The sequence below is a fragment of the Hyperolius riggenbachi genome, chromosome 5 (genome assembly GCF_040937935.1).
Source record: "Hyperolius riggenbachi isolate aHypRig1 chromosome 5, aHypRig1.pri, whole genome shotgun sequence".
Classification (NCBI taxonomy): domain Eukaryota; kingdom Metazoa; phylum Chordata; class Amphibia; order Anura; family Hyperoliidae; genus Hyperolius; species Hyperolius riggenbachi.
The window spans coordinates 180,724,633-180,749,645 of NC_090650.1; the positions used below are offsets into that span (position 1 = coordinate 180,724,633).

At 46.5% G+C, this 25,013-nt stretch overlaps 1 protein-coding gene across 1 annotated transcript in view; it reads left to right on the forward strand.

The window, feature by feature from the left end:
- The window catches only part of LOC137519354 (polycystin-1-like protein 1), a 102,953-nt gene extending 79,975 nt beyond the window's left edge, over positions 1-22,978 (forward strand). Inside the window, exons 5-6 of the mRNA XM_068238306.1 lie at positions 17,871-17,971; positions 22,712-22,978. Coding sequence (XP_068094407.1) covers positions 17,871-17,971; positions 22,712-22,978 — 368 coding nt within the window. The remainder of the gene's footprint in view (positions 1-17,870; positions 17,972-22,711) is intronic.
- The last annotated feature ends 2,035 nt before the right edge of the window (positions 22,979-25,013 follow it).

The window sequence follows — 25,013 nt, forward strand, 5'->3', positions numbered from 1 at the left end:
CCTGGCTACATATACTGGGCATATATACCCCTGGCAACTTATACTGAGCTCATATACCCCTGGCTACATATACTGGGCATATATACCCCTTGCTACATATACTGGGCATATATACCCCTGGCTACATATACTGGGCATATATACCCCTGGCTACATATACTGGGCATATATACCCCTGGCTACATATACTGGGCATATATACCCCTGGCTACATATACTGGGCATATATACCCCTGGCTACATATACTGGGCATATATACCCCTGGCAACTTATACTGGGCATATATACCCCTGGCAACTTATACTGGGCATATATACCCCTGGCTACATATACTGGGCATATATACCCCTGGCAACTTATACTGGGCATATATACCCCTGGCTACATATACTGGGCATAGATATACCCCTGGCTACATATACTGGGCATAGATATACCCCTGGCTACATATACTGGGCATATATACCCCTGGCTACATATACTGAGCATATATACCCCTGGCTACATATACTGGGCATATATACCCCTGGCTACATATACTGGGCATATATACCCCTGGCTACATATACTGGGCACATATTATACCCCTGGCTACATATACTGGGCATATATACCCCTGCCTACATATAATGGGCATATATACTCCTGGCTACATATACTGGGCATATATATCAATGGCTACATATACTGGGCATATATACCCCTGGCTACATATACTGGGCATATATACCCCTGGCTACATACACTGGGCATATATACCCCTGGCTACATATACTGGGCACATATACCCCTGACTATATATACTGGGGACATATACCCCTGACTACATATACTCCTGGCTATATATACTGAGAACATATACACCTGCCTACATATACTGGGCATATATACCCCTGCCTACATATACTGGGCACATATACCCCTGCCTACATATACTGCGCACATATACCCCTGCCTACATATACTGCGCACATATACCCCTGCCTACATATACTTTGCACATATACCCCTGGCTACTTATACTGGGCACATATACCTCTGGCTACATATACTGGGGACACATACCCCTGCCTACATATACTGGGCACATATACCCCTGGCTACCTGTTCTGTGGACATCTCTACCCCTGGCTACCTGTTCTGTGGACATCTCTACCTCTGGCTACCTGTTCTGGGGACATCTATACTGCTGGCCACCTATTCTGGGGACATGTATACTGCTGGCCACCTATTCTGGGGACACCTATAGACCTGGGGCTATCTATTTTTGGGGAACCACTGCTGTCAGATTGAGTGTATTTTGGCCAACTGCTGCCAGGTGAGAGGTGTCTACCATATTGAGGGGGCATTCTGCCTATTTATGTGAAATGCTATCTATGTATGTGCCTCATGACTGCTGAATTTGTCTTGTTGGGGGCCTCATGGTTACTGAATTTGTCTTGTTGGGGGCCTCATGATTTGTTGGGAGCCTCAAGATCGCTGAATTTGTCTCGTTGGGGGCCTCATGATTGCTGAATTTGTCTTGTTGTGGGCCTCATGATTGCTAAATTTGTCTTGTTGGGGGCCTCATGATTGCTGAGTTGGTCATGTTGGGGGCCTCATGTTTGCTCATGATTGCTGAATTTGTCTTAATGGGGGGGGCTCATGATTGCTGAATTTGTCTTGGAACATGCTGGAAGGTACATACTGAGGGAGGGTGGGTGAGCGTGAGCCTGCTAACCTCCATGTACATTCGGCTCCACTCATAACCACACCCACATTAATTATGTGGCCACGCCCCCTCTTGGCGCAGCGCGCCGCAACCTTCACCTTGGGGGGCACATTAATAGTCTTTGTCCCCGGGCGCTGAAAACCCTAGCCCTCTGGTAGTCAGCTACCTGCCGGTCCAGGCGTTGGTGGAGGGTGGATCCGGAAGGACTATGGCGAGTAGTTGGACTAAAGAATGTCTGCATGTCCGACATCACCCTGAGATCGCTGGAGCGTCCTGTCCTTGCCTGCGTGGACTTGGGAGGAGGAGGGTTACTGCCAGTGGTACCTTGATTGCGTTGTGCAGCCACATCACCCTTAAACGCATTGTAAAAAATCATCGAAGGCTTGTTCTGCAAGTGCTGCATCCTTTCCGCCTTCTGTTGAGTTGGTACCAGGTCCGCCACTTTGTGCCTGTACCGAGGGTCTAGTAGCGTGGCCACCCAGTACAGGTCATTCGCCTTGAGTTTTTTGATACGGGGGTCCCTCAACAGGCTGGACAACATGAAAGAGGACATCTGCACAAAGCTGGATGCAGACGTACTCTCCTCTTGCTCTTCCTCAGTGATGGGACGCAACTCCTCTTCCTCCCCCCAGCCACGAACAATACCACGGGAACGTGGAGCAGCAGAAGCCCCCTGTGACGGCTCCCGCGGTTGTTCTTCTTCCGCCGCCTTTTTCTCCTCCACAGAAACACCTTCCTTCCTCATCATCACCATCAACAGAGTCTGACTCCTCTCCTTGCCCACACGACTCCTCTTCTTCCTCCTCCTCCTCCTCCCCCCTCTGTGCTGCCACAGGTGTTGTGGAAACATCGGGTTCGGATGTAAATCGCTCCCACGACTCCTGCTGCTGTAACTGTTCTCGTTCACGCTCCTCCACAGCTGTATCCACCACTATACGCACGGCACGCTCCAGGAAGTAGGTGTAGGGGATCAAGTCGCTGATGGTGCCCTCATCGCGACTCACCAGTTTGGTCACCTCCTCAAAGGGCTCCATGACCCTACATGCATTTCACATCAGTGTCCAGTTGTTGGGCCACAACATCCCCATCCTCCCAGATTGTGTCCTTGTACTGTAATGATACAGGTACTGGGTGACGGCTTTCTCCTGGTCTAGCAGGCGAGAGAACATCAGCAGGGTGGAATTCCAGCGAGTCGGGCTATCGTAAATCAGGCGTCTCACCGGCAAGTAGTTTCTACGCTGAATGTCCGCAAAGCATGCCATGGCCTTGTAAGAGTGCCTGAAATGCCCACACAACTTCCTGGCCTGCTTCAGGACGTCCTCTAAGCCTGGGTACTTGACACAAATCTTTGCACGACCAGATTCAGCACATGTGCCATACAGGGTATGTGTGTCAGCTTTCCCAAATTCAATGCAGTAATGAGATTGCTGCCGTTGTCACACACCACGTTGCCGATCTCAAGCTTGTGCAGGGTCAGCTATTGCTTCACCTGTTTGTTAAGAGCAGCCAGGAGAGCTACTCCAGTGTGACTCTCTGCTTTCAGGCAAGACATGTCTAACACTGCGTGACACCGTCGTACCTGGCATGCAGCATAGGCCCTGGGGTGCTGGGGCTGTGTAGCTGGAGAGGAGATCGCGGCACCAGCCGAGGAGGAGGAGGATGATGACAACGAAGCGGTGGTAGCAGGTGAATAGGAGAAGGCTGGAGGCCTGCCTGCAAGCCGTGGAGTTGTGACAAGTCGGTCCGCTGCGCAGCCACGTACTCCCTGCTTGCTGCCATCGGTCACCAGGTTGGCCCAATGGGCTGTGTATGTAATGTAGTGTCCCTGCCCGTGCTTGGCAGACCAGGCATCTGTGGTCAGGTGGACCCTTGACCCAACGCTGTGTGCCAGAGATGACACCACTTGCCTCTCAACTGCACGGTACAGTTTGGGTATGGCCTTTTGTGAAAAATAATTGCGGCCTGGTATCTTCCACTGCGGTGTACCAAGGGCCACAAACTTACGGAAAGCCTCCGACTCCACCAGCTTGTATGGTAATATCTGGCGAGCTAATAGTTCCGTCACGCCAGCTGTCAGACGCCGGGCAAGAGGGTGACTGGCAGACATTTGCTTCTTACGCTCAAATACTTCCTTTACGGACAGCTGGGTACTGCTGTGGGCAGAGGAGAAGGAACCGCTGAAGGGAAGAGGTGGTGTGGAGGAGGGTGGCTGTGAAGGTGCACGGGAGAAAGTGGATGAAGACGATGCACCTGAAGGAGGAAGAGGAGAAGGAGGGTGGCTTGTCTTTTGAGGGGTGATGCTTTTCCTCAGGTGTTCTTGCCATAGCTGTTTGTGCCTTCTCTCCAGGTGCCTTCGTAAGGCACTTGTCCCTACGTGAGAGTTGGCCTTTCCACGGCTCAATTTTTGCTGGCAGAGACAACAGATGGCTTTGCTCCGATCTGAGACACATACGTGAAAAAATTTCCAAACCGCTGAGCCCCCCTGGGGTGATGGCGCTACGGTGGCATCAGCAGCTGACGTTGAAGGGCATGTTGGCAGGCTGGCCATAGCTGGCGATACATAGCGCCGGACACTGCCTCCAGCTGTTTCGGAGGACGAGCTCCCTCTGCTTCTATCATGGAGTTGTCTCCTCCTACTCCTCTCTGAGCTGGGTTTCTCTGAACAGTAAAGGTACTTAGATGCAGTGAGGTGGGTTCACTCAACACAACAGGTAGTAAGATGCAGTGAGCTGGGTTCACTGAACAGTAAAGGAACTTAGATGCAGTGAGGTGGGTTCACTCAACACAACAGGTAGTAGGATGCAGTGAGCTGGGTTCACTGAACAGTAAAGGTACTTAGATGCAGTGAGGTGGGTTCACTCAACACAACAGGTAGTAGGATGCAGTGAGCTGGGTTCACTGAACAGTAAAGGTACTTCGATGCAGTGAGGTGGGTTCACTCAACACAACAGGTAGTAGGATGCAGTGAGCTGGGTTCACTGAACAGTAAAGGTACTTCGATGCAGTGAGGTGGGTTCACTCAACACAACAGGTAGTAGGATGCAGTGAGCTGGGTTCACTGAACAGTAAAGGTACTTAGAGGCAGTGAGGTGGGTTCACTCAACACAACAGGTAGTAGGATGCAGTGAGCTGGGTTCACTGAACAGTAAAGGTACTTAAATGTAGTGAGGTGGGTTCACTCAACACAACAGGTAGAAAGATGCAGTGATGAGGTGGGTTAAGTAAACACAACAGGTACTGCAGTATATGCAGTACTGGGTAGTGCAATGTGCAGCTCCCTGTCACACACACAGGTAGTCACTGAATGTGCTGGGCTGCTGGCAGTGGCACACACACACTATCAGTTGCAAGGCTGTGCATGCAACAAAAGTGTCAGTTTGACACACAGAAAAAAAAAAAGTACAGGATGAGCTCTGAAAAGAGCTATTGAGGGGTGCTACAAAAGCAATAACAATCAGCCAGGAGCAAGATAAGCAGTCAAGAGCCTAACTAATCTGTCCCTAGAAGAACAAGAACAGCAGCTGTCCCTACTCTGTCTCTAGCAGGCACACGAGTGAGGCTAATGGCCACCGGAGCCTGCCTTATATAAGGGGGGGTGGGGCTCGAGGGCTTAGTGTAGCCTGAATGGCTACAATGTGCCTGCTGACTGTGATGCAGAGGGTCAAAGTTGACCCTCATAGTGCATTATGGGGTGAATCAAACTTCTGCAAAAGTTTGCCTGGTGCAGGCGAACGCGAACCCCCAAAGTTCGCCTGGAACCGTTCGCTACATCTCTACTTGACTTCAGATCAGCATTTAACACTAAATGCCCACGCATCGTCCAGAATGTTCTGGCCACACTTGGGGTCCACTCCACCCTACGCCTATGGATCACAGACTTTCTAACAGATCCCAAGTTGTCAAGCTGGGGGACATCTACTCACAAGAAATGATAACCAACACAGGGGCACCCCAGGGCTGCATCCTGTCCCCACTGCTGTTCTCCCTCTACACACATAATTGTAGATCCACGGTAGACTCCATCAAAGTCACAAAATTTGCAGATGACACCACCATTGTCAGCCTCGTTAACAAGGACAACATCCAGGATTACCAGCAGCAGGTGGAGAGATTATGCCACTGGTGCAAGGAGAACAGTCTGGTACTCAAGCTAATAATTGACTTTAGGAAGTCTGCTCCCACCCCGCCTCCCATCTACATCGATGCCACCAAAGGTGGCCAGAGTGCCCTGGCCTCGCCTTCTGAGCACCACCATCCCAGCGATCTCAGTTGGAGGTTCAACATCACATCAACCCAGCGGAAAGCCCAGCAGAGACTCTTCTTCCTCTGCCAACTGCGGAAGATCGGTATGGCGCAGGAGATTCTAACATGTTTCTACTCTGCCACCATTGAATCGATCCTCTGTTCCGCCATCTTGGTCTGGTATATGGGAGCCACCACCAGCGACAGGCACAAACTACAGAGGCTCATCAGGATCATTGGGAGACCTCTGCCTCCACTTGACCTACTATATAACACAAGACTGCGTGCCAGGGCACTGAGGATCGCAAGTGACCCCTCACACCCAGGCCACTGTTTTTTCACCCCACTTCCATTGGGCTGGAGACTCTGGGCCATCCCCACCAAGACCACCAGACACAAGAACTCTTTCTTCCCTACGGCCAGTAGCCCCCTAAACTCCCTTAACATTCTCCCACCCTCTGTCAGTGCCGTACCACCTGCATAGTAGAATAAAATAAGTTTTTTTGGGCAACCAGTCAACATATTTAAACTGATCAGACTTTTCCCGCACCTTTGGTAGACTTCGGCAGTGTTTTTGAAAGATGCATACTGATGCTGAATGTATATTTGATGCTGAATGTATATTTGTGTATGTATATATTTGAGAATGATGTATTACTGTCATGTTCTTTTGTATTCTGACGCATTTTTCCTGCCTTTCTGTCTATGTACCGCTCGGTATTCTGCCAAACCCAATTCCGAGCATGACCAAGTCATGCTTGGCGAAATAAAACGATTCTGATTCTGATTGTATAGCATCCCTTAGGCTGCTTACACACCAAGACGTTACAGGCGCACGTTAGTGCGCCTGTAACGCTCCCCCAACGCACAGCAATGCAACACAAGTGGGCTGTTCACACAGCCCACGTTGCATTACATGTAACGCTGCATGTTCTCCGCAAAGTGCAGCATGCTACGGCGTTGGAGCGGCTATAGCCGCGTTAGACTGTTTGCACATGCGCAGTGGGGGGCGGAGAGGAGGCGGGGGGAGCCAGCTACAGTAGCCGCGCACATGGCTACTTAATATTCACTGCACTGGCGGGCGCTGATTGGCCGGCGGGACCACGTGATGCGGAGTGTCTCGCTCCGCATCACGTGGTCCCGCTGGCCAATCAGCGCCACTCTGGGAGACATTATAGGAATCGAGCCGCCTAACGCGGCTCACTCTACCGTCGGCTCTTGCAGCACCATACGTTGTGTTAGGTGCACGTTATGCGACCTTAACGTGGCACCTAACGCAACGTCTTGGTGTGCAAGAAGCCTTAGGATACCTTCAAAAAATTTACACACAACTGATGTCAGGGGAGGACTGGGGCCTTTAGGCCTGGGGGGAAACGCAACCTAGAGGCCCTTTCACTGCAGCGCCAGCCCAAATCCATATCTTTTTGTGAGCAAATATATATAGTGTAAAGCAGGAATACATGCAATCATATAAGTTAACCCCCCCTCCCCAGCGAGCCAGGCTTGGGGAAAAAAAAAATGCTATTAGCAGTAAGGAAAAACTTGGGTCGGAGGGACTGCCGAGTGAGCTATGGCATAAAGTGCATCGGAGCTGGATTTATAACTCTATCTTCTGATGGATACCTCCAGTAGGATAATGCACCATGTCACAAAGCTCACACCATCTCAAACTGATTTCTTGCCAACAGATCTAATTTATGCTATATAAATACATAATAATAATATGGTTGGACATTAGACTGTGACTATGGTAGGATAAGATTGTGAGCTCCTCTGAGGACAGTTAGAGACATGACTATGTACTCTGTAATGTGCTGGAGAAGATGTCAGTGCTATATAAATACATAATAATAATATGGTAGGACATTAGACTATGACTATGGTAGCATTACAGTATGAGCACCTCTGAGGACAGTCAGTGACATGACTATGTACTCTGTAATGTGCTGCAGAAGATGTCAGTGCTATATAAATACATAATAATAATATGGTAGGACATTAGACTATGACTATGGTAGGATTAGATTGTGAGCTCCTCTGAGGACAGTCAGTGACATGACTATGTACTCTGTAATGTGCTGCAGATGTTGCACATATGCTGAAAGTATGGTTAATAATTCCAATGTGCGCAGGGAGCGGGCTGGGTGAAATCAGAAGTGCGTTTATTGAACATTTTCTGTAATGAACAAGCACATGTCTTTATCAGTCTGGAGTTACAGGAATGTGACAGTATATCCTATTCTTACATATGAATACACATCTATATTCATCAATACATTCTCCATAACAAGTATAACTTTCGTATAAGAGACATTAACCATATAACGTGCAACCGCTCTATGATTACTTAATCGGCATCACAGTAAGCAAACAGTGCATTATATCTCATACAGAGACATCAGCTCCCTATAGCAATCACATCCACTATACAGTAGCACCAAGTGACCCATCAGTATATTTCACTCACAATTGTGTAGGGTCTATGTACACCCACTGCATCACCAGCAGCCTTGGCTGATTACAGGAATGGGATCTGAGTCATTTTACCCTGTTTATAGATATTGTGAAGACAAGAATTGATATAAAACTAGGGGACACCTTATTACTTCTGACCTTTTTTTTTTTTTCTACTACCTAGTTTTCATCATGTTATGCTATTTTATCTGGAGTGTCTGCAGTAAGAGTGCAAGAAATTTCCTTTTGTTAACCACGGAACATAACATTTAACATTTTCAACATAAGAAGACATTAATCAACCCTAGCATTATAGACATGGATATGGTTACCAGTTTTTAGAGTCCTTAGCAAACCACTCCGGACTTAGGTACCAGCTAGGATAAACCTGTGGTGTATGAACACAGTCTATGACTTGTACTGCTACATTCCTGGCAACACTACTGGGTTGACCCAAAGTGTCATACGTCAGAACTTTTGGTTGTCTCCTGTTTCTGCTGGGTTGTATTCTACAAAATGGTAAGGCATCTAAAGCAAACTCGCCTTCTTCACTGTCAACTGTCTCTGTTGGTTTATCTGGTGAAGAGTCTTCTTCCTCTGTGTTTCCTGATGGACCTGTATTATTTTCCGGTTGAATTACAGGCTCTTCCTCGGCAGTTTCCACTGTAGCTTTCTCTGTATTGTCTCCACTTGTTTCCAATTGGCAAGGATAAAACTCCTCTGCTTCTGGATTCAGTTCCGTTTTCCCTTTTGTGATCTGTCTGGGGTATAGGAAGGAATGATCTCCATTGCCCTTGTTCAAGATCTGATTCATCTTCTGACATTTCCTCTGATATCTGTGCCCCTGATTGAGAAGTCTTTGCACTTTGGCCCCGTCTTCTAGTACTGGGTCTGTCAGGTACCTGCTGACCTTGGTCGACGGGCAAGTAATCACAAGGTAATAACAAATTGCGGTGCAGAATTCTGGTTCGGCCTTTACCAGTTTCTGGCTTTACCTCATACACTGGGCTATCTGCACATTTTTTTCTCAGGACAACATGTACTGTGTCTTCCCAAAACGATCTTAGCTTTCCTGGTCCTCCTCTTTCAGTAAGGTTTCTTACAAGGACTTTACTGCCAGGAGAGAGTTCTCCTCCATGACTTTTTCTGTCGTAGTGTTCTTTTCCTCTTTGTGCAGCTTGTGTAGCGACCTTGGAAGCAATCTGATAGGCTTCAGTCATTCTCTCCATCCATATTTTCACATATTCAGAGTGACTCTTATATTTTTCTGTTACTGGTGTGTCAAACATGCTGTCTATTGGAAGTCTTGGAGATCTCCCAAACAGTAGGAAAAATGGAGAATATCCCGTAGCTTCACTTTTGGTGCAGTTGTATGCATGTATTACCCGGGCAAGTGAGTTCTTCCAGTCCTTCTTAGAATCTGATGACAGGGTCCGAAGCATGGACAACAGAGTACGATTGAACCTTTTGCATTGTCCGTTCCCTTCTGGATGATATGGGGTTGTATGGGAGTTCTGAATGTGGCAGTGCTTTCCTAATGCTAAGAATAACTGATTTTCAAATTATTTTTCCATGTCATGATGAATTCTGGTAAGGAATCCAAATTTCAAGACAAAATCACTGAATATCTTATCGGCAACAGTCTTTGCTGACTTGTTTTTGGTTGCGTAGGCCTGAGCAAACCTGCTGAAGTGGTCTATTACTACTAGTATGTACTCATAACCTCCTTTGCATGTTTCCAGATGGAGGAAATCGATAGAGACCATCTCAAAGGGATAAGTGGTGATAATATTGTTTAATGGAGCTCTGGTAGGCTTGTTGGGACGTTTGTCTTTCAGACAGGTGCAGCGGTTGTTAATGTATTGCTCGACCTCTCTCTGCATATGTGGCCAAAAGAACCTTTCCCTGATCAAGTTTACAGTCCGTTCCACTCCTAAGTGACCCATTTCTTCATGCAATTCTCTCAACACCAGTGGATGATATATCTTGGGTAACACTAGTTGGGAACTTGAGGGTGTTTTCCTTTTCAAGATTCCATCCTCATCGAGGTATAATTTGGTCCACTGCTTCAATAAGATGAGGATATCAAGCTGGCCACTTTGTCGTTCCTGTTTTGATGGAAACCTGTTTTGATTTTTGTACTTCCACACTGGACCGATCACTGAGTCTTCTTTTTGTGCTGTCCTTATGGTCTCTTTAGGTATTTGAGCTACTGCTTTTTGGGTAGTATCTATTGTTGATGTGGTATTTGCAATGGTTATTGGACACAGCCAAGGTGTTTCTTCTTTCTGTTTTACTTGAAGTACTTGTGTTATACAACTGATGACTTTGGGGTCAACTTCTTGTGAACACTGTTGCATATATTGTTCAGGACTTAGTGGCATACGTGACAGTCCATCTGCATCCGCATTTCTCTTTCCTGGACGATACTTAATAGTGAATTTAAAATCAGCAAGTTCTGCAACCCATCGATGGCCTGTTGCGTTTAGTTTAGCCGTCGTTAGGACATAGGTTAGTGGATTATTGTCAGTATATACTACAAAGGATGGACAGTAGTATAGGTAGCCTCGGAATCTTTCACAGATGGCCCACTTCATTGCGAGAAATTCTAGTTTGCCTGAATGCATGTGATAATTCTTCTCAGCAGGTGTGAGAGTCCTGGATCCATAAGCAATTAATTTTAATTTTCCCTCTTGCTCTTGATATAGCACGGCTCCTAGTCCTTCTGGCGAGGCATCACAGTGCAGAATAAAGGATTGGTTATAGTCGGGGTAACCCATAACTGGAGGATGTGTTAGGACCTCAATGAGTTGGTTCAACACTACCTGGTGGTGGTCAGTCCAGACAATGGACTGATGAGAAGGTAGTTGACCTTTTAACTTTGGTGATGGCTTCTTCCTCTTCTTCGTTGGTTAGCCGGTACTGATGTTATGGTAGGTGTTGTATCTGCTGATAGCAATTCATAAAGGGGTTTTGCAATCCTGGAAAAATTCTGGATGTAAGGACGATAGTATGAAATGAATCCTAATAACTTCCGGAGTTCTCCCACAGTTTTTGGCTGGTTGTTTCCCAAGGCCAGCACAGGGGCAATGTCTGCCGGATCCATGGAATGGCCATCTTTGGACACTATCTTGCCCAGAAATCTAACTTCGTTCCGGAAAAGTTCACATTTCTTTGCTGTTAACTTTACTCCATGTTTCTGATACCGTTGCAGTACCAACCGGACATGTTCCACATGCTCTTGGAATGATCTGCTATGAACAAGGTTATCATCTAGGTATGGCAGACATATCTCATCTCTCAGTCCCCTTAAACAAGTTTCCATGCTGCGTTGGAATTCAGCTGGTGCAGAGCAAAGACCAAAAGGTATTCTGATCCACTCATACAGACCCCAAGGTGTAATGAAGGCAGTCAGTGGTCGACTTGATTCTTCCACAAATCCTTGGTGGTAGGCTTTTCCTTGGTCTAACACTGAAAACCATGCACTTCCTCCTAAGCTGTCCAGCATGTCTTGGATCCTAGGGATTAGATGGACTTCTGGTTCAATTCCCTATAATCGCAACACAGCCTTAAAAGACCGTCCTTCTTTCTCACGCACACAATGGGTGAAGAGTATGATGATTTTGATTCTGCAAACCATCCGCGGTTCAACAGATCTTGCAGATATTCTTTCACCTCCTGGTGGAGTGGTCTTGGCACGGACATGTAAGTTCTTCTAACTGGTGTATTGTCTTTGAGGCGCAGTTGTAATTGTAGGGATGGGATACATCCGACATCAAAATCATCTTTGGCGAAGGCGTGGCATTCCTCCCTTAGCATTGTTTTGACTGCCAGTTGATCTTCCGCCGGCAGGTGGTCTATAGGTACTGGTGGATCCCAGTGTTCTTGATGAGCATAGCTTACCGGTGACTGCCTTGTGTTTAACTTGTCCATTTGACTTTCTGGCCCTGTTCTGGATGACTTCAGACTATGCATCACTGGTCGATTGGTTACATTCACTGATTCTTTTGGTTTCACCAGAGCTGGGTATGTTGTCTTGATGGGCTCAAGGCACCCAAACCTAGTCTGACTTGGTAAGATAATGTCTCGCTGGGTTGTGTTCCAAACTGGGATGGATAATTTAGGAAACTGTCCCTTTTGGAGTGACACTAATATTTCTCCGATATACAGTCCTTCTGGCACAACATGAGCCCCATCCGGTGTAAACAATACCGTTTGCCCTTGCAGTGCTGGTTTGGCATGAGCCCTACATCTAAGATAAGTCATAGTGTTTGCCTGAATTTTTTGGCTCTTGGTACCAGTCTTTAGTGCAGTACAAGTTTCTCTCAGGCTGGCTTGTAATTCATTCACCAGGATTTTTGCTTTGGGGGTTGGTAATTCCAAGGCGGCTCCTAGTATGTCCACAAACCCTGTAATGGTTCTTCTTCCTTTGCTAGCTGTCTCCTTGAAGAGATCTTCTATGACAATGTATCCAATAATTGGCTTCTCTGCGACTTTCTCATCTGCTGATACCACAAGTGGCACTACTAGTTGTTTGGTGTTATTAGTTCCAGCTGTTAGTTGAAAAACTACCTCAATCCACCCAGAGAAAGAAATTTCTGTTTCATTGACAGCCTTCCCACAGAGGACCTCGGGTCCCAGAAATTCTTCTAAAGATCGGACCACTGTATGTGGCAGGACCCCCTGTCTCCAGTTCTCATTGATGATGCTCACCTGAGAGCCCGTGTCCCATAGGGCTTGGACAGGAGTATTGTCTATTTCACAGTTCACAAGGCACCTTTTCCCAACAAGACTCAGTAACTTGCTTGTATACAATGAACAGAGGCGCCAAAAGTATAATATTAGATTAAATGAGCTTAAAAACCAACTTAAATGGCAAAATTGAAGGAGGAAGTGGTGGTCTTACCTCCCTCAAGCAGACACGACAACGACTGCGATTCAGACAGTCAAACACATTTATTAGGAACTCCAAAAAGAAATGCAACGCGTTTCGCAGGTTCAACCCCGCTTCATCAGGCAATATAGGGAGGAGTATCAAACAATCTGCACAAGGATTCAAATTAAGCACCTCTGTGTGTCAGAGCTATATAAATACATATTAATAATATGGTAGGACATTAGATTATGGCTATGGTAGGACTAGATTTTGAGCTTCTCTGAGGACAGTCAGTGGCAGGGCTGTGGAGTCGGTACAAAAATCATCCGACTCCAACTCCTCAGTTCATTGAAACTGACTCCGACTCCTCGACTCTGACTCAACAGCCCTGGTCAGTAACATGATGATGTACTCTGTAAAGTGCTGCAAAAGATGTCAGTGCTATATAACTACATAACAATAATAATTGTACGGCTATAGACTAGACTATATCATGATTAGATTATGAGCTCCTCTGACATCATCAGTGACATGACTATGTACTCTGTAATGTTCTGCAGAATATGCCAGTGCTATATAAATACATAAAAATAACATGGTAGGACTTTACACTACGACTGTGGTAAGGATTACACACACATATATATATATGTGTGTGTGTGTGTGTGTGTGTGTGTGTGTGTGTGTGTGTGTGTGTATGAGAGAGAGAAAATGAATGATGGAAACTGAGAGAAAATGAATGATGGAGACAGACAGACAGATGTATGGAAATGAGACAAAAGGGAGAGAAAGATGGGAAAGAGTGGGGGACATAAGAAAGATGAGAGGGGAGAGATTAACCAAGACAGACAAGGGGGGGGGGGGGGGGAGAGAGGAAAAAACTGCAGGGAGATCTCACCAGGACTCTCTCTGTCGGGTACTCACCAGCCAGGTGCTGGTGAGACTGACTACCGCAGCCTCTACTGATGGGGAACACAAAGGCCCTTAGAGCAGGAAGGAGGAAAGATGTCGGGCCTCCCTCCTCTTCAGCTGGCGGCTCGAAACACAATGGAAGGAGGCGGCCCGGGGGGAAAATGCCCCCCATCCCCCCGGGCCAGTCCGCCTATGACTGATGTTAAGCTTACAGGTTTATAGTTTTCTGGCTCAGATTTTTTTCCCTTCTTGAATAAGGGGAAATAATGATTCAATAAGGGGAAAACTTCAGCAGTCATAAGGAACTGGCCCACTTGAAAGAGAATCACAGAAAATCAGATAAAGTGGCTTATTGATAACTGAACTCAACTCCGTTAACCTCCCTGGCGGTGCATTTCTGCTGGAATTATGATTCAAAAGCGGTGGTCTCTGGTTCTCTTTAAGTCATAACTCACCAAAATATGCCAGAATAAAAGCCTGGTAGACATTCTGCATATAAATAAAAGACTATAACACAAATTTGTTGCCTTATGCCTGCACCAACCTCTGCCTGGATTTTGACTACTCTGCCTGCCACCTGCACCAACCTCTGCCTGGACTTTGACTACTCTCTGCCTGCCTTATTTGTACAGTTTCACATTTTTTTATGTTTATTCATAAATTTCATTAATTCAACAAATTTGTGTTCTAGTCTTTTATTTATGTGCAGAATGTCTACCAGGATTTTATTCTGATATATTTTGGTGAGTTATGACTGAAGAGTTGGAGACCTAAAATTCTTGAAAAAATGTACTGCTTTTGACTCATAGGGCTTGATTCACAAAAGGGTGCTAACTTAGCACACCTAAAAGCCCCTTAGCATGCCTAAAGCCCTTTAGTACGCACAGCATTTTGCGCACTACGGTAGCGTGCGCAAAGTTGTGCGGTGTGCGTGAATGCCGCACCAGGTGCGACCAAACCGTCGCACAGGGTGCGCCTAAAACATCGCACCGGTGCAACGTTTCGGGCGCACCCATTGTGAAGTTTTAGGCACACCCGGTGCGACGGTTTGATCACACCCAGTGCGACATTTCGCGCTTACCGCACAGCGCTAAACTTACGCGTGATCAATTAAAGCTTTGAGCGTGCTACCTGCTTAGCACCCTAGTTAGCACGCCCAAAGATTTTAGGCATGCTAACTGAGTTAGCACCCTTTTGTGAATCGAGCCTGTAATTCCAGACAGAAATGCACTGCCAGGCAGGTTAAAAAAAATTAAATAAAATGTGGTGGTATAATAAATCCTCCGTGATGGCGCGAAGTGGCCGGCGTGATGACGCATTGCGTCATTAACCAGGAAGAGCCGGCCCGACACCCGGGCCGAGTGCCCCAAGGTGACGCCAGTAACTGGGGCCTGCGGAGGCTGCAGGAGAGGAGCCAGGAGGATGCCGTGGGACCTCGTAACCTACTGTGAGCTGGAAGAAGCCCCAGGTAAGTGTATTCTTTTATTGACAATCATGAGTAGCCGGGTCACAGCGGAGTTCTGGGCTTCATTGATGGGAATATTGAAAACCCCAAGGATGATGGTGGGGAGGTCAGAGGAGAGGATGTGAGGGAGCCAGGAGGCAAGGTCATCAAGAAATTGTGGGGTGGAGCCTGGAGGGCGGTATAAGACCGCAACAATGGCAGGGAGGTGGTGGTAGAGCAGATGGTGTGGGCCTCGAATGATGTGAAATGTATGGAGGTAGGTGGAGTGAGGACACGGAAGGTGCAGGATGGGGAGAGGAGCAGACCCACCCCTCCCATATTCCTGTTGTCTGGTCTGGGGGTGTGACTGAGGTGAAGGCGCAGGCGCAGTAGTTCTGCGCATGCGCAGTACAGCCCGGCGGACGTCCGATGACGTCAGCGCGCCGGCGTGGGACGCAGAAGTGCCAGGAAATGGAACGCAGAAGAGCCCGACCTGGCAGCCGGCCTGGCCAGGTTGGGTCGGGCACCGGAGACCACCGGGAGCCTGCGGAGCGGCGGCGAGGGCACCTCCTGCCTGCCACGGGCTGGAGGAAGCCCCAGGTAAGTGGAAATGTATTTTTATTTTTTTAATCCCCTCCCTGAACCTTCCCTTTAAGGGAACGGCTGCTACCAGATTACGTGTATTTTGGGGAACTGCTGTCAGATTGTGTATGTTTGGGGGACCACAGCTGCCAGATTACATGTATTTTGGGTGTTACGTGTATTTTGGGTGATCCGCTGCCAGGTTTCGCATATTTTGTGGAACTGCTTCCAGATTGTGTGTATGTTGGGGGAACTGCTGCTGCCAGATTGTCTATTTTGTGGGAACCACTGCCATATTATCTCAGAGCTCAAACTTCCCCGGAAGACCTTTTACATCACATGTATGCTTGACCACACCCATTCTTTGGCTCGGCGCGCTATGCGTGGCACAGGGGGTTTGCGGGTGAGTCCACTCACCTCTTTTCCAAGGACTAAACCCCTGGGTAGGGGGAGCATATGTTTGTGGGTGGGATGGATGGAAATAAGGTTGGAGCAAGGATGGATGTTGAGGTTATTTGTGGACAGAGTCATTATGCTGCTGATCATCCTGTGCTTATGCATTATATGGAACTTTGGCTGCTTATAACATTGATGCTGTTCTGCTGCTGCATTGATATTCACCACGCTATGTTGCACTGGCTCGCCTCTAACAAGAACTTTCCGCTGCTTTGGCTGTTTATGCTGCTTTGAACTTTCTGCAAGAACTTGCTGTTTGAACTGCTACATATGCAAGTACCAGGAGCTCTCTTTTTGATGCATTATCATTGGTATAAGAGGACTGTTAATTTGTCTTTTGAGTCTTCGCTCGGCTGGAACTTTTGAGCCTCATTATCAACAAGATCTTATTTTCAGCCAATTTTGGCAATATTAAGTGCTCAGAAAGAGGAAACTTTAGTCTCAGACAGTATGCATGGTGGGTTGCATTTTTTTTTTGGGGGGGGGGGGGGGGTTATGGGAGGGGGTCCTGAAGTTTAGAGAGCTTTTTTAAGCTTTTAACATATAGAGTTTTTTTAAATAAAGTTTATGTATTTCTAATTAAGATTATTGGTATAGTATATTATTGGTGTGTACCCTCCGCCATCCTACACTGTTTGATATATTTCCTCCATCATTAAGACAGAGCCTGTTATGGCAGGCTCTGTCATTTTTACCTGAGGTACCCTTTAACCTGAGGTACCCTTTAACATGCTTGGTGAATTACATATGAGAAGAGATTTTGTTTGAGCCTATTATTAGTTGCCTATGTCTTAACTTGTTACACAATTGGTAATATGCTTGTCTTCTCATCACTTTTTAGGACATGAGTGAATTGCTTTGTAATATATGTAGGTAGAAAAAAACAAAATATTGTAAAAGTAATACATTTTAATGGCTAACTGATAAAGTTAAATTATGCATTTTAAAGTTAAATTATTAACTGATGAAGTTAAATTATTTTTATCAGTTAGCCATTAAAAGTTATTACTTTTACAAGTTTTTTTCTGCCTACGTAATAACACGGTACAGAAACATTTTTACTACTTTGTTACATATGCATTTTTTTTCAGTTATTATTTCTCATATTGTAATGATTTTAAGAATAAGTAAATAAAAAGTGTGCTTAATAACTATCAAATTGATTTGACTTGATTTTTTTTTCTTATTTCAGAATCTGTTGGGAAAGAGGTTGGGAGGTCACAACTATATCTTAGTGTGAATGAAATGTCCCAGAAAATGACTTGCCAAGTTCAACCAAGTTATGGCACTGAAGTATTTACCATTTTTAGCATTTTCTGCACATCAGGCAAAGAGGTATATATTCTTTGTGGGATGAGGGAGGGGAAGCAAACTGTATAAACTGATCAAGCTTTCTGCAATTCTATGAAGTGTGTGCTGTAAAGAACTGATAATACATGTTTTGATTGGATTATCTGGGTAAGTTCTCAAAATATACGGAAGTAGCAAGTTGGTACATACATTGTATACATAGATTTTATGGTGTGGCCAGCTTTATAGAGACACATTTAGACCATATCTCATTTGGAGTGCTTGCATCACCTGCTTATCACAGGAGAATGGCCTGCAAATCCAATTGCATGTGCAATGGCTGAGTGTTAAGAACATTACTCAGGCGATTTGCATGGTACACAGGAGCACCACCTAGGCTAATTGCTACTAATGTAGCATTTAGCCTAGGTGGTGCTCCTGTGTACCATGCGATGGAGAGTGAGGTTTCTGTCCTTCAGCACCATCACACTGCTACCTCACTCCCCAGGAGACCTGTCATTGTCAGGTACAATCTGCCACTAAATTCACTAAGATTGACACTTACCTGACGATCTCCGCTACATGCCAGGCTACATACTGTCTCTCCCCATTGCTTTTCATAACTCCGTGCCAACACACCTGTAGCGCCACTCTCCTCTGCTTCCATTACTCAAAATTAAACACTAGTGCCCCGAAAAAGCATCTTACTTATTACTTAAAGACTGCCAATTGGCGTGGATGCAGCGGCAGCCCCAGGACCGCCTAACACCAATTGGCGTGCAGTCCTGGGGGTGTGTTTTGCAGGACATCGTACGTGCATGCATGCGCATCTCCACTCCGTCATCAGTCTCCCACTATACTGTTAGACTGCTGATGCCTATGACAGCCGGTCGCGGTGATTGGCTGGCGGGGGGAGGGAGGGATATATAAATAATTAAAAAAAATAGCAAAATTGTATTAAAAAAAGGACAAACAAATAAACAAAAAAACAAACACCACAGCTGTGATCAGAGCCCACCAACAGAAAACTCTGTTGGTGGGCCGAAAAGGGGGGGGGGGGATCACGTGTGTGCTGAGTGTTAGAATTTAAGTATTATATGATTGAAATCGTAGGCCTCAGTTTCTTTAACTGAGGTTAGATAAAATACTTGATTTGCAGAGTATGCCTTTAAAGAGGATTACTAGAAGCACTGAAGAACAGTGTTATACGGGAACACCCAAGTAGAGATGAGCGTAATGACTTAATTATGATTTCGCAAAATTTCGCGTAATTAGTGTAATTACGATTATGATTATGAAGAAGGATTTCGCGAAATTCCGCGTAAGTGTAATTTTCACGTAATTTTCGCATTAGAGTGGGTATCGCGAAATTACGTTTGCCTTGCATGCAACCGTTTGTAAGCGTAGTTACATAACGTAATTTCGTGATAGTTCATATTACTGTAAGCGTTAATTTTTGCGGCGTTTTCGCGTTACGCATATAAAATTCGCCATGCAGTGATATTTCACATCAAAATTCGCCATGCAGACGAAAATGCGAAAAAAAATAAGCTAAATTTCGCTAAAATTAAGCGAACTCGAAATTACGTTATCGTTTTACGCGAAATTACGTTATGAACGAAACGCGAAATTACGCGTTGAAAATTACGCTTACGGTATTTTCAATTACGATTTTAATGGCAATTACGCTACCATAATTTCACATTGTAATAGCAAATTTCGCATGCGTAATTATAATAACGCGAAATTTCGAGAAATCCAGTACAGAGGTCAGACTAGCTGGCGTCGAACAACATAAATATGAGCCATTGTTATGAAAATATTCTCACAAGAACATTAAACAAATGGCCTCTTCTGAACAAGATGACAGTTCTTAGAACTAGGTGATAGTTCGGGCGTGCGCAGTAAAGACCGTGCCTGTCATTATATCACGAGGTTTTATCAGCCTATAGCAGGCGATGAGTTCCTGCTCAGATGATGTCACATTTAACTCTTTAGTGGTTGGTACTAAAGCAGCTGAGGGGCTCCAGAGAGCCACTTCTGACTACTGCTGCTTCTTCTGAGGTCTGGCTGATAACTTCCACCCTTTACTTTTATTTGTAATGTATTGTCATATTATCTAACTGTATGCTGTATATAGGCCCCAGTGCCATGTAGTATAGATGTAACATGAGAGAGGCCTGATTTAGCTATTAGAGATAGATCAAGTATGCAAGTAACGCAAAGAGGACTTACTACAGACCAATTGCTTTGCTGAGATATAGCTATTAGAGATAAGCCTCTGTATATCTGCTTACTGAATAAACTCCTTGAAACTGTGATGACGCCTAAGAAGTTCTATCTCCTATGCTGCTTGCTGTGATGAGAGTCAAGTTATCACACTTCCTGTGATATGGTGTAGTGTTGTTGCCCATAGCAACCAACGTATAGATTCTTTCACTAAGTTGTATGGCCCTGCAGTGAGCCCTTAAAGCTGCAGTGGACTAAATTGTAAAAAATTGCCTGGTCGCTGGGGGGGGGGGGGGGGGGGGAGTTGTAAGCCTATGATCCTCAAGTGGTTAACTCTGTGGATCAATGAGAATCACCCTCAGGATCCTGAAGATGTCCTAATGGAACGCAGGTCAACATACAGAGAGACAGAAAAGGGCAATGACAAATAATACAAAAAGAGTCTGGTTGAACTCGCTATAGGCCTCACATTCACATGTAAGGCCTGACAGGTTGTGTTCCCAATTGTAACGATCGGTGTCAGCAACCAGAGAGAGAATCTGATCCTTGGCGATCCGCAGTATCCCCAAGAATACAGATATATCCGATTATTGAGGATCTGCGGAATCGTCAATAATCAAATATGTCTAACCTCTAGACACCTGAGAGAGTGTAAGTGTTTGGTGCAACAGTAACCACTCTGAGTGGAGACCACCAGAGGAGCTGGCGGCCTAAGACTCCTGAGGAATTCACCCCTGACTGTGGGTGATATTCCTGTAGCCTGTGGACCCCTGGGCGAGGGACCGAGGCTGGGTTGCAGGAAGCCCTGCAGCTAATAAGAAAGGTATTGCCCTGGACTGGGCTAACGTAGTACGAAAATAGCACAATCCTAGTCTGGCTGTGAGGTCCGTAGTCACAACTCCCTGGAATTAGTCTGGAGCATAACATAAATGGTAATACAATTCCCTAGTCTTGGGTGTGAGTTCCGTGATCGTCAACACCCTGGAACTAGTCTGGAATATAACATAAATGATAATACAATTCCCTAGTCTTGGGTGTGAGTTCCATGATCGTCAACACCCTGGAACTAGTCTGGAATATAACACAAAGACAATACAGTTCCCTAATCTTGGGTGTGAGGACCTTGATCTCAACACCCTGGAACTATGCTAGAGAATACATAGAAGATACACAGTATTCCTAGTCTGGGGTGTGAGGGCCTTGATCTCAACACCCTGGAACTGGTCTAACAAATAAACAGTACAAGGTAAACTAGCTCAGTGTGAATTCCCAAGTCCTCTTGGTTCAAACACACTGTAAGGATCTGACTATGGTCTGAATGCTTCCACAAAGTGTTAGCAATGACAGACAACCAGCAACTGACAAGCAGCAGAATATATAGTAGCTGGACTCTGCCGCCCCGCCCGAGCCACTCAGCCAATCATGAGTCCTGCAGGAATCAGCTGATCTTCCTGATCAGCTGACACTTCCCCTGCTGGTATAAAGGTCCTGAGTTCAGGCCCACGCGCGCGTAGCTCTCCATCTGCCTATGTGCACTAACAGACCCAGCCACACCAAGCGCACGCTGCTGCATGCAAACCGCCGCGTTGGACGCGGAAACGGCCGCTTTGCTGTCAGGACATGCGGCGGCCTTTCCGCATTCCACCATACTACCAGACGCGTGTCTATGCGTGCAAACTTCCGTGCTGGACGCAGATTCAGCCGCCTTGCTCTTGACACACACGGCAGCTTTTCCGCGTTTTCTCACACCAATCAGTCTCTATGCCCCAATCTAGTGCCACTGCTCTGAGCTCGGCACACGTCTTCACCTATAGACAAGTCCCTGCTTGAGCAGGACACTAAATATGTCTCCTGACTTCGGTTACCCCCAGGTCTTAACGTGCAAGGCATACAAACTGAAGTAGAGAGAACAGCAACCTGCTAGGACCCCACTAAGGCTAGTAACACAGTTCAGATAGTTCATAAGTATCACACAGGGCAATTACCTTGATTCAGGAGGATGAGGCTCTCCGCTTTGATTGCCGGTAATGACTGATGTATGGGATCCAGGCAGATTTGAGAGTGTTCATGCAAGTCCACATGCAACGTTATTCAACAGGCAGTGAAGGCTCCAGGCAAGGAAATAGTTAATGAAAGGATCAAATGCAATGTTATTCAATATGCAAGGATTAGTTCAGGCTTACTTAGAGTGTCCAGTAACTTAGCAAAGGTCAGTCCAGGCAGCAAGCAAAAGTTATCCAAGAAACAAGGCAGAGGTTGGTCCAGGCAGTAGGCAAGGGTTATCCAGGAAACAAGGCAGAGGTCAGTCCAGGCAGCAGACAAGGGTTATCCAGGAAACAAGGCAAGGGTTAATCACAGCAGACAGGAATCGTCAATACAAGCCAAAGGTCAATGTTAGGAATCCAGCTCTATGTGGTTGCACCTGCTGGTGGCACTAGGTTTCTGGACTGTGCTAATATCTATCTCCAGCAGGTGGCATTGTGCAGCATGTCATGGACATTTCCTTGCCTGCAGTTTCCTGGTTTACCTGCTGGTGGCTCTCTGCATCTGGACAGCAGTATTTCTATCATTCACCAGCAGGTGGTACTCATGCAATCCATCCTGGACAATTGTTCATCATATCAGCTGATTGGATTTGCATTTAAGTACTCCACCCACCTCAGAACCTTGCCAGAACCTCAGTTCAGCTTGGCTGTCCTGATCGCTGTGTTCTGTGCTCCCTGCTCTGAGAAGCTCTGTTCTGAACTGATCTCCTGGTTTATGTTCCTTGCTTTTCTCTGACTCTGATTTGCCTTGGAAACGAGGATCAAGCATCAATTTTTTGGAGATTGTGTTGAAATAAATATAGTTGTGAAACTTACGACTGAACTTGGCCTGGTCATTGCTATACTTGAGGGAGGTGAATCCACCCATGTCCCTCCTTTTAGACTGATTTTCATTATTTTATCCTATTTTGGCGCCTCTATTACTTTTGTTTACTCATATCATCTGATTTGCCTTGCCTTTGTCTGCTGTTCCGCCTGGTCTGTAAATATATTTCTGTATATTATTGTATAGTTAGATAGTTAGTTAGGATTGCTGTGTCTTATGTGGGTTACTCTCAGGGATTTACCATTTGCTCATTGTACATAATTGCACTGATTATCAATAAACTGTTTGTTATTCACATTCATTGGTTTCCAACTCAGTTTTTGCTGCACACTGTGGTCTATCAGTCTGCTGCTAAGAGCAGCTGTAGCAGTAGGTTCTGGCCACACACTGATCACAGCGGCAAGCCTGAGTTTTGGAAATGTATCCCAATCAGGTGCAATATTATGCATTGCTAGCAAAGGAGAATGAGTTTTCTCTGATCATCCCAGAGAATCTTTGCTTGCTTTAGTTGATCTGGTGCATGGCTTTGTAGCTCAAGGAGTTTTTTGTGGTCAGGAAGTAGAATCTTTAATTAAAATATGGGTAGATTTGGCACTCTCTAGATTCCCTTCAGATGATTTCTCAGCACCCCTACAGCCAGCCCAAATCCAATCATTATTGTATTTATTAGAAGAGGATGCAGAGTATTTTGAGGAACAATATTTGGGGAAGGGTAATGAAGCAGTATTGGAGTGTATAGAATCTGCATATTATCTTGTTTGTCAGGGTTTGTGTACCTATGAAGATGCTCTTACTTTAATCTCTGTCTGGCAAAAACTGCTTTCTGCCTCTTCCACTCCTCAGTCTACTTCCTCACCTTCTGTTTCTGCTGATCAGAGCTTGCAGCACACAGCCTCAGTAAGCCCAGTAGTACATACAGAAATAATGTGGTCTCTTATAAAGCAAGCCCCACAGTTGCTAAAAGAAAACAGAGATCTAAGCATAAAAGAAAATATGTTCCCACTACCTCCATTCAGCATGTGCTGCATATTGAACCTGGGTCTGTAACACCTGCAGCATTTGCTCCATCTGCTGATCTGTCTCCATCCCTGACTATACAATCAGTTGCTCATTCTTTAGTACAACCTGCAGAACCTTGCCTGCAGACTCTTGCCTCCAGCCGCCTGCAGACTCTTGCCTCCAGCCGCCTGCAGACTCTTGCCTCCAGCCGCCTGCAGACTCTTGCCTCCAGCCGCCTGCAGACTCTTGCCTCCAGCCGCCTGCAGACCCTTGCCTCCAGCCGCCTGCAGACCCTTGCCTCCAGCCGCCTGCAGACCCTTGCCTCCAGCCGCCTGCAGACCCTTTCACCCAGCCGCCTGCAGACCCTTGCACCCAGCCGCCTGCAGACCCTTGCACCCAGCCGCCTGCAGACTCTTGCACCCAGCCGCCTGCAGAACCTTGCATCCAGCCGCCTGCAGAACCTTGCATCCAGCCGCCTGCAGAACCTTGCCTCCAGCCGCCTGCAGACCCTTGCCTCCAGCCGCCTGCAGACTCTTGCACCCAGCCGCCTGCAGACTCTTGCACCCAGCCGCCTGCAGACTCTTGCACCCAGCCGCCTGCAGACTCTTGCACCCAGCCGCCTGCAGACTCTTGCACCCAGCCGCCTGCAGAACCTTGCACCCAGCCGCCTGCAGAACCTTGCACCCAGCCGCCTGCAGAACCTTGCACCCAGCCGCCTGCAGAACCTTGCCAGCCGTCTGCAGAACCTTGCATCCAGCCGTCTGCCGAACCTTGCCTCCAGCCGTCTGCCGAACCTTGCCTCCAGCCGTCTGCAGCACCTTGCCTCCAGCCGCCTGCAGACCCTTGCCTCCAGCCGCCTGCAGACCCTTGCCTCCAGCCGCCTGCAGACCCTTGCCTCCAGCCGCCTGCAGACCCTTGCACCCAGCCGCCTGCAGACTCTTGCACC